Below are 14,503 nucleotides of genomic sequence, written 5' to 3' on the forward strand. Positions count from 1 at the left end.
ATATATATATATATATATATATATATATATATATATATAGGACTTGTCTGGTAGAAAAGGGGGGTGGTATAAACAGAGGACCTCGAAGAACGCCACTGAGCCCGCCTTGTGCTGGCCATCTACTGCTGCTACACCTAGGGCCTGCCCTTAAAAGTGGTTTGTATCACCAATAAGACTTCACTGAAGAAACTAATTTGTCATTTTCAAGTGGTTATCAATAGGCAACAGCTTCTAAACAAGGGATGGAAGCATGTGTCCACCTCTCTCAGTGCTGGGATTCCATCTGACACTGAACTGTGTAGGCCCTGTGAAGGATTCTGCAGTCTTTGTCAATTCACATGGACCATCAGTCCTGTCGAGTGCCAGAGGCCTTTTTTCTCTGGGGTCCTCCATACCCTCTGGCTTTTACGATCTTTCTCCCTCTTCTTCTGTGGTACAATAGTGACACAAAGCTTGCTGGAACAACCAACCAATACCTGCGTAGGTTTAAGGCACACTCCACAAGATGGAAACAATGCCTGACACTGCTCAGGTAGCTAGGGACCTGAGACTAGCGAGGCTAAGGACCTAGGGTAAAATCAAATACTACTGTTCTGCTAAAGAAACACAGCAGTAAACTGACTCCCAGTGACCTTCTGCTGTAGTCCTAGGTCAGCCCCTTGCTTGGTCATCATGAGAGACACTTCCTCCTACAATCGATGAGAGCAAATGCAGAGACAAACAACTGGACAATGTGCAGAGCAGGAGACCTTGGAACACTCAAGCCTGAAGGAATCTCTCCAAGGAATGTCTTCCCTCAGGGCTCATGGAGCTCAAAGTGAGTTTTTATTTATGTTTTTTAGACAAATTAACATTAAATACTACTACAAAATACACACATGCTTTTAATTTCCAAAACTTTTAAACTGAGTTATTAAAAGAACAAGACTGTAGCCATCTTTACATCTAAGAAATAAAAAGGTTTCCCTAATAGTACAAAACTATACAACAAACTAGTAAGGGCAAAGTAAAAATATCAATTCACTGACAGTTGCAAATCAATGAACTAAAACCTATGAGAGTCACCACAGAAAACACTTGACTAATAGAAGGTAGCAAGGATCGCCAAAAACTTATGAGGCTCTTTTTCAGGAGTAACTATTCTAAAAATATATTCTCCAATTGTTAACAGAGCTATGCCATATACCATTACAGGAAAAAGCCTGACAACACTGTGGTCTCTTTGAGGACAGCTTTATGGCTAGTGGGCGAAACAAAAGGACAAATGATGGAGCTGACTGAAGAACACATGCAAGAAACCCACGACACAATGATTAACAGGATTCTGTATTGTCCAACCATTCTCAGAAAGAGCAGAATAGAGAAGCTGAATGCATCTAGAAAAGCACACATTAGCAAGCAACACAATTGTACAGACACAAGAGAAAGTCAGTAGTGATGGAAAGCCACACCAATCGGCTGTCATGTTTGGATTAGAATGTCTTAGAAGACAGAACCATTTAGGTTCCCTTAATGCGCAAAGATGAGCTGGAACCAGTTCTAACAGATAGGGAAGTCTTAGAGAGTTACCTGTAGGCTGAAGCCATCTGTTTGTAAAAGCCCTCTCCTCTACAAAGAACAGAGCTGGCTCTGACTCTTGTTCTCCAAGAACTGCTCCATTCTGCAGAAAACACAACTAGATAACAACCCCAGCATCAAAATAGAAAGCAAAAAAGAAAACCTTGCTGAAATACCCAGCTCAATCATTTCTCATCTCAAGATTTTATATGGTTACATAACAATGCTTCACTTAAAAGTTTGGGGGCTTGGTATTGTTTTTCTGATATATTTTCAAGGAATGAAGTTAGAGAAAAATCAAAAGATGGCTCAGGTGGAAACTTTTTGCATGAAGAGTTGACTTTGTATCTGCACAACCCAGGCAAAAGCTGAGAGTGGCAGAGCAATACTCTAAACTCAGCCAGGCTAACAGTGAATGAGCTCCAGATTCAGTAGGAGACACCACCTCAAAAACTATAATGGAGAGTGACTGAGAGAGAAACGCATTATCAGATATAAGCCTCTGCCTTCTACATGCATGTACATACACATGTGTACCTGACATACCTACAAATAAAGAGCTGGTACCATGTCCCTGGTGCCCATGCCGGTCAAAAAGTTGCATTGCACTCACTGGAATTGATGTTACAGATAATTGTGAGTTACCATATGGATGATGGGAGTTCAACCTGGCCCTTCTGCAAAAACAAGTGCATGTACAGCAAAGAATACAAAGAGAAACCCTGTCTTGAAAAACAAAACAAGCAAAAAACAAAGTAGAATGTGCTTAGATACATGTTAGCCTCCTAAATAGTAAGCGATTGCTCCAAAAGTAAATCTAGGAAGTCTTACCAAACTCAAAATTTGAAAATAATATACTAAGCACATCGATTCCAGCTTGGACAATAATGAAAGGTGGCTTTCGATATGACTGTGAAAATGTTAAGCATAACTGGTTAAGAAGGCTTCAGATATCACCTTAATTTCTTTCTATACTGAGTCCAGTATCTGATGCAGTATCTAAGAAGCCACTGTTCAAAAGCACAAACACAATTCAGGTGAAACCCATGGTATCAAATATGGAGAGACATCTCTGGAAAGTAGATTTTTATACTCTTCTATCAGGATAGTAATATTTCTATGTAAGCTTTATGTTAACTTATAGGAAATTAACAGTATTTGACTTTTCACGCTATTAAACACTGATTCTGTTTTAATGAAACTTGAGCAGGTTCTAATGTCTAATAATTGCCAAGCAAGGCTACAAGTCCCCTGGAAACGAGCAGAGGTCAGCCGAAGAAAGAGACGCTGTGCAGAGTGATAGGAGGACTACACAATCAGTCTCAGCACAACCCCACTGGCCGCTGACTTTTCTATACATGGGAGAGAATACTCTACCTAAGTGTAGATCCCTGCATCCTAAGCTCACAGGAATTAGAGTGTGAAGAGCCCATTTAAGAAAATGATAGTGTAGGTACTTCATTTTTTCCTTCACAGCAATGCAGATTAAGAAAATAAAAATATAGTTACTCGTTGGTTCAAACAGATGGTCAAACTGACTTGATTCAAGTTCATAAAAGTCACTTTGAAAAGTGCTTCCTGAAAATTCCTCAGGAAAAACATTGCTTCGGACATTTTTAATAAACTACCAAGTAATACCAAGTAATGCTGAATGTGAGAGCCTCTCACAGAAGTCAGTACTAGATAGTGAGAATGTACCAAAGCTGACAGGAAGCCATAACTGAAGACTGCAGTAAACATATAGGCCTATTTAGCCAGAGTCCAGATGTATAATCCACTGTTTGAAAAGGAAATTAAGTGAAATTAGAGAAAAGAATGGTCAAAATGTTGAGATGCTAGCTGGCAGGAAACACCATTCTTAAAAAGCTAAAAACAGCTGATATTTTTCACACTCTCATATGAAGAGCACTACTAGTATCTACAATATCAGGAAAAATATCTCAATAATTTTGTCCTTAAACAATGACTTGATAAATCAATAAAGGAGTACGGAATAAGAATAAGAAAATTATTTGTCATTTTGGGGGGAGAGAGGGAAGCGATGAGAAAAAGGAAATTCTGACCTAAAAATTAAATATAAGTAAACATATAAACACAAACAAACACATGCATATATCCTTAATTCTCTAGTGTTCCATGAGAATGTATTGAAAAAGATCAGCTCCAGAAGGAATAAAAAAGAAAGAGACTCAGTAAGATGGGCCATGATAAAGATGACAGCCAGTAAAAGTGGAATGCTGGGTGGGCGTCTTAGAGACCAGACAGCAGAGAAGCAAGAGGGAAGAATTTCCGACAACTACTACTGATGGACACAAAGGTTTATTTGCAAATGGAATCTGCAACACGATTAGAATCGTATGGCACTGAATTGCCATGCAATCGCTCAAGGAAGAGATGGGGCTCAACAGAGACTTTCCCAGGGCAGTGCCAAGCTACCAGCCAAATGTCTTTCCATAAGGGCTGACTCTACACTGTCAGTTACAGCTCCAGAAGAGCTCTCACCTGGGCTGGCTTCCTTTACACAAGGAGGGAAAAGTACAAGACACAGACAGCAACAGTCAAGGCCTTCTTTGCCAGGATCCAACCCACTCTCCTATTCTTACCCTCACAATGCAGCCTGTCACCCATCCCATTGGAATACTTCCCTTGCTAAGCATTTACTAAGCCATCATCTCTGTGATCTTAAGCATTTTCTTTACTACCCTATGCAGGGCTCCTGGACAGCCCACAGCTCCCAGAACAACAACTGCACCCATAGGCATCTCAGATCTCGTGATGAGAGTCTGTTCAACTGTTGTAAATTTAAATTCCCTGGAATAGCATACTATCTTGCTGCAGCACAGCCTCCTCTTTACTTATATGTGTCTCTATGTTCCCATCCTCTGCCCACCAAGTCCAAAAGCAAAGCCCATGGGACAGAGGAGAGGCTGTCGTCTTTTCACTGTAACAGAGACTAACAATTAGAATCTTATGACTAGAACCGCGAGGATTATTTTAAAGCAGCAAATTCCCATTATGGCTGTTGAGAACAACAGTCTTATCTCCTGCATCTTTGTTTTCTCCTAAATGAGCATCCTGCCTAAAGCTTGTTATGTGAAAGTGGCCAAATGTGAGAGGAAGCACCTGGATGCCTGGCCTGTCCCAGTCCACCTTTCCTCATCCCTCAGCTAACTCCTGCAGCAATGCCATGAAAGGACCCCAGAAGAACAACTTCACATAGCCCATACCCCTGGCCCCTTCTTGCTATACAGGGGTGCTTCTCTCTCACGACTTCTCGATCTATTTATTTATGAGCATCTCTAATGACTCTCTAAAATTCATCCTACTGCTGTCAATAGATTTTTTTTAACTCTCAAGACAAGAACCCCAAAAGCTATTGATTTTGAGTAACTATGAATTTTTGAGACCAAGAAAATCTCCATCATTCTCAGAAACACCCCCGCATAACCAATATGTAATAATGGAGAATTTCTGATACCCTGAGAGCAAGTGACCTGCTACAAAGGGGAAAGTGAATACTGTTGTTTGCTGGGAAGCACTTATCAATTGCACAAAAACCTTAGAAGCAAGACTCTAAAATAAAAGAAAATTCTACGAAGTAAAATGAGTGAGGCGGTACATGAAAGTGCACAAAAAAGTTTCATTTTATATGGAAAGAACATTTTCTAAAATTATCTAAAACTAGGGCTGTACAGTGCTCAAGAGAGGGGCATAAAACCAAGGGGCTAAAGATACATAAACTTGCAGGAAAGTATTGACTTAACTTTAAAAGTTCCTATTGCAATACTCCTGAATTATGAGGACTTTGATTTATGTGAGCTTGTTAAAATATATCACTCACATAAATGGAACTTCCTCATGAGAAGAAAGAAAAAAAATGGAACTGGATATAACAGTAGTAAATAAATTGCTCTCCCTGGAGTCCTTCCCACGTGCTTGAGATGGGTCACAGTTTAGGGCCTAAGCTTCTAGCAGTAAACACAAAGAGGAAAACTCAATTACATACGTGATTCGCACGTACCCAAGTCTAAAACGACAAAAAATCATTACAAGAAAGCACAACATCTCGAATGAAGACCAAAAAGAAATCACTTTTCTGAGTCTTACAGGTAAGATATGACATCTTAATGAACAGTAGCTCAAACACTGAATTAACAACAAAGTTGATTTCATGTTATTTCTTGAAACTTTCTTAAATTTAAAATGATTATCATAATAATTATTATGTAAAAACAAAGAAAACAAAAAACAGCACAGTGAAAGAAACCAACCCTCAGCAATAATGATGATGATGACGAAAACACTAAAAAAAAAATTCAGCACACAATGCTGAAGCAGGAAAATGTCAAGCTGAAGGCCAACCTTGAGCTCTGTGCTAAGACCCTGGAACTTTGTGCATTGGACATCGTATGTTGCAGACACTGTGTTAGCATTTGCCTAGGAAACCACAAAGCAGCCATCAGGATAAAGCCTATATTGCAGGAGTACACGAGTGGCAAAGAATGTCAAAAATGACCAATAACTTTGGTGCCATTAATGTTTTAAGAGTAATGAACCTCTTTTCAGATTTGAGGCATGCATGATTTGAAAGAAAATGACCCCTAAAGGGAGTGGTACTATTAGGGGGTGTGTCCTTGTTGGAGGAAGTATGACACTGTAGAGGCAGAACTCTCATATATGCACAAGCCATGGCGAGTGTCCCAGTCCACTTCCTGTTGCCTTCTGATAAAGATGTAGCCAGCACCATGCCTGTTTGCATGCAGCCATGCTCCCTCACCATGATGATAATGAACTAAACATCTGAAACTGTAAGCCACCACCTAAACTGAATGTTTTCCTTTAAAAGAGTTGCTGTGGTCATGGTGTCTCTTCACTGCTATAGAAACACTAACTAAGACACATACCCAGATATAATTCATGCCTAATTCTGTATACCTGGTTAAAAGCCAGTGGCTGAAGAGGGCAAAGGCCTTAGGAGAGACCTTACTATTATTGTTTTGCCACATGAACATATTGTGAAACTGCTTTCTAAATATTTGCTTTACGCCCATAGATGAGTGCTGCACTTATGGGAGAAGTTCTATTTTTCAATAAGCAGTGGCTAATGTAGAGGCTCAAACATGGTAATATGCTGGGCATAAGGGACTACTACAAGGTGCTCACTTCTACAAGGAGTAACTGCATCATACCCTGCCCCATGTATACAAGGATGGAGGGACAAACATAAGAGAAGCGAGGGTAGAAGGAGAAAGAATAGGAAGGAAAGGCTTGTGAAACAGAATCTTCTGGGCAGTGTAGGTGGCAAGCCAACAACTCACAGAAGCTGCAGCCACTGTTTCAGTCAGGTTCTCTACAGGAATTACAGGAATTAACCAAGATGACCAAGCATGAAGACACACATACACACAAGCACGGGGACACACACACACACACACACACACACACACACACACACACACACACACACACACACACACATATATACAGAACAAAAAGAAAAAAAACCCACATGCAAAATCTTTAAAGATCACACCTGATTGCTGGGAAGCCAGTACCCTGTCCTTGAGACTGGGTACTTCAATAGGCTAAGTGGTTCTAGCATAGCTGTCTCTCAGGGAGTAGGAAAAGACAGTTACAAGAGACTCACCAGCAGACTCAACACATGGATCTAGGCGCCCAGCAGTCCCAACCGTGGCCTGAAGCCCTGAATGTTACTGGACAAGAAACACTAGAAAAGGCTGGCTCTAGAGAAGGAGTCAGCAGCAGCAGCAGCAGACACTGAGCAGCAACACAGAGGGCCAATCGAGAAAACCACTTTTGGGAATACCATTTTCATCTGAGCTGCTACCTGAAGGAGCTGCCCACAACTGGAGTGAGCTTTACTACATCAATTAAGGCAATCAGGATGCTCTTCAGGTGAGGTTCCCTACTGGGGAGAGTCTAATGAGTGGCAAGGTGGCATGAAAACCAACAATAATAAAGCCAGGCATTCTTGGTATGCATCTTAAATCCAAGCACTCCGGGGGCAGAGGCAGGCAGATCTCTGAGTTCAAGGCCCACCAGGCTTACAGAGTAAGTTCCAGGGTAGGACTACAGAGAGAAATCCTGCCATGAAAAAACAAAAATAACAACAGTAGTGTGGTGGTTTGAAAGAGAATGGCCACCAAAGAAAGTGGTACTAATGGAGGTATGGCTTTGTTGGAGGAAGTGTGTCGCTATGAGGGTGGGCTCTAAGGTTTCCTATGCTCAAGTATACCCAGTGAGACAGACCACTTCCTCATGCCTGCAAGTCAAGATGTAGGACACCTAGTTAATTCTCTAGCATCATGTCTGCATGTACACCACCATATCACAGCATGATGATAATGGACTAAACCTGTAAAGATGTAAACCACCTCACTTAAACGCTTCCCCTTTATAAGAGTTGCCATGGTCGCCATTTCTCTTCACAGCAATAGAAAACCTAAGACAAATGACTACCTTCACAAAACTTGGACAAAATGGGACCCGGGACCCATCAACATTCCTGCATGAAAGGAGGGGGGGTTCATGAGGCCCTTCCCTCCATGAGGCTCTACTGTCAGTTAGTGGTTCCAGAAGGAGGGGAGTCATTTTTCTTTAGGGATATACCTACTAAAAAGTTGTCCCTGGTCTGTCTAGTAAATAGCCCCTATACATGTGCATGCAAACAACCTTAATTACATTTGGTGGGTCATAAACTTTTACAAATGACAGCTAACCCCAAATCTCAAGTGTCAAATGAAAGAGGCCAACATCACTATTGAGGTACAGTTGACTGAAGGAAACCTCCAGCCTCAATAGAAACAACACACAGCTGTGCTGACATCTTCCACACATGGCTTCCTTATAGCAAGAGAACTGTGATTTAGTTAATCACTGTTAAATTGTAGGTGAATTTCCTCTGCCCATAGAATCATGTAATCCTTATGTTTATTATAGACAATCTAATTCAAAATCCTTTAATATCACATAGTACCATGAACATTCTGGAAGGTTCTACCAGCAAGGATATTGCTTGATGGTATCCAACACAAGCAAAAACATACATTCACTCAGAGGCATAAAAAAATCATACCTCTCCTATCTGCCCCACTGTTCAAAGTCAGATGATTTTAAGCACTGTACTGCAAAGACCTGACATTTACAGGAAACACACTTGCTCTGGCTGCGTTTTTAAAAGTTGTAAGAAAAATTCTGTTGAAGATTATTATGGACAAAATCAACGAATTCTAAAGACATTCATTTCCTTCACTAGTATATCTGACATAATTACTCATTTACAATAGGGAATACTTTAGAATGGACTTGCAAATTAATTGGAGAATATTATTTAAAAGTATGAGCTAGATATGGTGATATTCAATTGCTTATATTTAAGTGTAAAATGTCTTGAAAGGACTATGTTATACTACCTAAAGGTGAGTTAATGTAAGTTTACGCTCAAAATTTGAAAAATTAAGAAAGTTATCATCATTTCAAGAATTCAGAAGATTTCAAAACAAATGTGAAGTTTTAGGGTTTTTTTTTTCCTTCAAATGCTAGTCGTGCTGACAAAGTGTATTGGTTCATCAAACTTGAGAGTGCAAGTATGTGGATTTGTTTTTAATAAATCATCATTTTTTCATATATCAGTCAAAGCAAAAGGCCTAAATACTCACAAACAAAATGCATTATTAATTTAATTGTCACAGCCTATTTAGCTAATTTCTATTACATTTTTCTATAATATGCAATGCATTAGAGAATAGAATCAAATTCCAAACATAAAATGTAAACTGATTATATTGTTCTGGAAAAATCAAAATGTAGCAAGCTTGCAAAACTGTTTTAAATGGGTGAGAAAAAACTTTAACTTAATAGACAATCATTATTCCCAAACTGAAGGTACAACAAACTCATTGTTTCTGTAATGCTTGAAACCACACATACACAAAGGAGGAATCTTGTACTAGATTACATTTGTAAACCATGATCTTCTGCAATCACAGATACACATTGAAAAATAATATTTATAGCTAACTCCGGGAATTCTGATTCATCATTCAAGTAAATAATGTCAGGAAAAAAAGAGACAACATCATAAACATGTCTGAATCAAAGAATCAAAAAATTCAAAGATATCTAGTTTACATGAATATTGCCCTTGAAGAACTTAAAAGTAGTCATGCAGATAATCTAACAACTTTGCCACACTGCTTGGCAAGGCTAGTATAATGTCTGTAAAAGAACAGCAGTATCTCACAGGAGAGGAAGCCATGTGATCGTTCTGACAATGGATAAATTTGCAGTGTTCCCAATGTGCAATCTGTTTAAATATTGGTCACCATTTTAAGGCATCACTGAGAGGTAGTGCAGCTGTAAGCTGCGGGGCTACTGGGAAGAAGTCAGTACCTGAAAGAACAGCCTGGGTTCCTTTCTGAATGTCCTACTCTATGCTGCCTTAGATAAAAGGCCTTCTTCAACTTGTGCACAGCCCCCAAAGGTTCACAGACCAAAAGCAACAGAACCAAGTGACCACATTTTAAAACATCCTAAAGAAACTAACAGTCAAAGTAAATTGTCCTCCTTCAAAGCTGATTAGTTGAGGCATTCTCAAAGGAAAGGGAGCATACTTTTGTCTTAGTTACTCTTTTACTGCTGTAGTAAGACAACATGGGTAACACAACTCACAGAACACAGGGGTTATTCAGGGTTAAATTCTATGGCTGAGTCCATGACCATGGAGACTGGGGGCAAGGCAGCAGGCAGTGATGGCACTGAAGCAGTAGCTGAGAACTCACATCTGTCTATACAAAACAGCAAGTAGAAAGTGTGTGTGGGGGCGGGGGGGGGGGTTTGATAAGCATTAACTGAGAAGAGAGCCTGCTTGTGACACATCAGAGTGACACACCTTCTCCACCAAGATCACACCAATTAATCCTTCCCAAGCAGTTCAGTCAACCTGAGACCAAGTAATCACATATCTGAGCCTATGGAAACCATTCTCATTCAAACTACCACATTCCTCAAGCTTAATTCACACTACAGAGTTAAGGGCACAGGAAAGCTAAATAGAAACGCCAACCAGCAAATTTATGACTCTCAAATTCATGGTATACTATATAATAGATAACTTCTCATTGAAGGCGTTGGCATGATAAATAATAATAAATAAAGATTAATTGAACATAACGTGATTTTGATTTGAGTGAGAAAAAATGAGAACATATAAATTCTTTTCTAACTTTTTGAATCCTATTCCTTATTGCTGTAAAATTAAAACCATAATGTACTAGTTAAGATTATATAGAATGATTGGGATAACTCAAGTGAAAGCAATAAGAACATAGTAATAAAAATGAGTTTTTTTTTCATTTTCTAAACTAAGTCTGAAATATACCTTTGGTACATCCAAATTATTCTCTAAAAGTACACACTTTTCTACATTTCAAGCATAATCTGCCTATGATACACTCCTTACCTAGGTGTATGTTTGCCAGAATGCATTCAGTATTACAATGAAATGTATGAGAAATGAAGCTTAGGAGCAACAGAGGCAAATGCAACATCCAGTATCTGAGCATCTAATCCTCTCTGACCACACTTAATACTAAGGACACTGACAGCCTTTAATTTTTCAAAGGGTCATTAGACATTTTGGATATTGCTAAGAAGACTATGGCCTTAGCGTTATTTGGTAGATGTCTTCAGAGCTGTCAGCATGTCATGACTGACACTTGGGTGGGTATAGAATCTCAAGTATTTTCCTGGGAGTTTAGAAAGAAGCCGATAGTTCAGGAAGCTGAGGGTGTACTGAATAAATACATTTCCCAGGCTTCTTGTCAGAAGTAGCCATGCTTACCTGGTAGCTAACACTGCTAGATATCAATTCAGCTAAAAATAATTAAGTCTACATGATAAAGCTAATTATGATATACCGCCAAGCAAAAATAAACCTGGCAGTTGACGGCACAATAATTGTAGTGTTATTTTTCATGACATGGCAACTGTAGTATTATTTGGAGGATGATAGAAGATATTTCATTTTTAATATAAGCAGTGAGTTTAAATCTACAGTAAGAACTCAAGTGTTATTTTAAAACCCCCAAATAAAAGTACAGTAAAGACAACATTTAGTTGCCACCACCCACAATGTTTAGTTTCACACCTTTGCTTTAACATATACTAAGGTGCTTATCAGGGGCAATTCCCTCCAATTCTAGTTTCGTTTATGTCAATATACCATTCAAGTATTTCTAAACTTCACTGCATTTTTCTGAAAAGTTGACTAATAAATGGCATTCAAGAAGGAAACTACAAATTCAAGATGAACCATTGACACAAATTTGAGAAGTTATTTCATTAAACAAAACTAAAAGTAGACCAAGTAACTGTACTTAGTAAACACAAAATATGAAGGAATGAAAGTTACCTTTCTTTTGGGGTGCCAACTCCATGCTTGCCCAGTAGGTGAGTATTTAAGTGCTTCTTCATTACAAAAGCAACCCTAAAAATAAACGAAAATTAATTATAGAATTACATCTTGATGCCTGGCCGAAGAGTTGTAGAGAGCATTTAAGAATGGCTCTGGTACAGGCACACATCAGCACAACAAGGACACACTCATTAGAACAGCTCTACCTTAAAGGTCTCCCCTTACTTGGAAGCAAAAGAAACACCTGCATCTTCCTGGATGGGCTCCTTTTCTGGTTTGGAAATGCTAACAGTGCCCAACAGACCAAAGTAATGACTGGTTCTTTAGTCACAGTCTCCACTGTCAGAGACCATGGTACAATGTATACTGCCCTAGCCAATCCCACACTTCAATCATAATATGGGCTTGAGCAAGTGTCATTTTACTAAATATTTAAAGGGTTATAAAAGACAAAATGAATAAGTCATGTAAAACTATGTTAAAAACACCGTTGTAATTGGAAGAGAGGTTTTAAAATGATATAAATGTTTACTGTATCTACAGCATGGAAAAACACGAACACAATATGACAAGAATGTGCTTTTGTGCCAAGAAATTCTCAATTTAAGTGGAACAAGCAAGAGTATCTCCTGACTTACTATCTTAATTTACAAACAGATGAGCTTATAAGCATATGTATGGATGAACAGAAAATGTATCCAGCACACAGAATACTGTCCTTCCACACAGCACATTGATTATATGACTCTCTATAGCACCAGATTTCATGCTGAAGCATCAGACAAAAATGGCTAATTTGAAAATTGGGGGTGGGGGGAGGGAGAGATTTGCTGTTGTAACTTTGAGTGTAAAGGGCTTGCAAACATTTTTGTTAATTATGTATTACAGCTGTCCTTCATAAAGTTAATTACTAATAGCTAAAAGGCAACTGAATCTATTTGCATATGTACATGAAAGGCATGACACATGCAAAAATATGATTTTAATTAGCATTCTATGATATGAAAGGCTACAAATCAAATTGGCATGTTATAAGCCTCTTAACATTAAACACTGGATTCATCTGGACATGTTTGCACAAATGGGCAATGTGAAGAATGTGGAGTACTGCAGTCTCTCAAAAGAGATTTGCAACAGAATCCAAAAGCAAAATAAGTCTAGAAACAAAAAAACTTGTTTTTGAAAATGTCATATATTTGATTATTTTCATACAATATTATGAATGTGTGTAGGTAGAAAATAATATAATAGCATTATTAAATGATTTTTACTTCATTGTTCAAATAAACTTGCATACACTGGAAACACCATTCATTCTGTTTTATATAGTAGGCAATAACAACTACGACAATGGATGTTTGCAAGCATGAAGAGCTGGTCATATAATCAATCATCATAATGGAAAGATAATAATCACATTTAAAGAATCAAACTGTGATAATATTAAGTGGTGAGCCAAAAAATAACAGCATAAGATGTTCTATATTTGTTTCTGCTTGATTTGGAAAGAATAAATAACATTTTTCATTTCCTGAAAAAAATACAGTAATAACAACAGTCCATTTAAGTCATAACTTTCCTAGTGTCCTCCATTTTCCAATAATTAAAAAAACATAAAGCTAATAGCAAAGAGCAAAGGTTAAAAACCCAAAGTTGCAAAGCACAGCTTATTTACATGACCAAGTACAATTTAAGAGATCTGAACCCAGAAACCACAGTGCAGTTTTTTAAATAGAGAACCATTTATTAATTAGAATTCTAAGAACTAAAAAAAAAAAACAAGCAAAAATGTTCCACTGAACAGGAGAACATCCTCAACAGGAAGGAAATTCTTACACAACACAAGCCATAAGTCTGCAAAGTAAACACTCAGGAGGAGATTTGCTACCATTAGGGGAAATAGAAAATGTGTGCAGATTGGAACATGAACTTATGTTCAATTGCAAAATATTTGCTCAAACGGTTTAACTTAAATTACAATTCTTTATGCTTGCCTATTTAAAATATGAGTAGTTTGAATACAACAATGGGGTTAATAAAATACGTATGGAAAACATACCTGGCTGACCAAAGAGAAGCCAACTGACAAAGATGTGTGAATGTCTATCTTATCAACATCCACAGGATAAATCATCGACTGACTTTGTACTTTTAACATAATTCACAGATAAAACTGGGAACAAAAATGTCCCTCCAAAAAAGTTCCTGCTGAAATGCCTTGCTGAGAAACAACCATGTCTGGGCCCTCAAGCTCTAAGTCAGCACGTTAACTGTCACTTGCTATATGCCAGGTATTGGGTGAGTTCTCCACCAAAACAGAAAACCTATGTAATGTCAGGCCTTTGTAGAAGTTTCATATTATATCCACAACAGAAGAATAGGGAAAGCAGGACAAAGCCTGTAACATTCTTCATACATTGATGATGCTAGGCATGCATGTATCCCTCTCATTCATACACTCATCCATGGAACCATTACTGGGCAGAGAGAAGAATATATCTAGGCAGCTAT

General features: G+C 38.4%; 1 protein-coding gene across 2 annotated transcripts in view; it reads right to left on the minus strand.

Moving 5' to 3' along the window:
- Window positions 1–14,503, minus strand: part of Znf407 (zinc finger protein 407) — a 374,631-nt gene that overhangs the window by 208,189 nt on the left and 151,939 nt on the right. For both annotated transcript variants that reach the window (XM_005065398.4, XM_040757806.1), the window contains exon 4: window positions 11,990–12,064. In XM_005065398.4, coding sequence (XP_005065455.1) covers window positions 11,990–12,064 — 75 coding nt within the window. The remainder of the gene's footprint in view (window positions 1–11,989; window positions 12,065–14,503) is intronic.

This window comes from Mesocricetus auratus, unplaced genomic scaffold (genome assembly GCF_017639785.1).
Source record: "Mesocricetus auratus isolate SY011 unplaced genomic scaffold, BCM_Maur_2.0 Super-Scaffold_100015, whole genome shotgun sequence".
Classification (NCBI taxonomy): domain Eukaryota; kingdom Metazoa; phylum Chordata; class Mammalia; order Rodentia; family Cricetidae; genus Mesocricetus; species Mesocricetus auratus.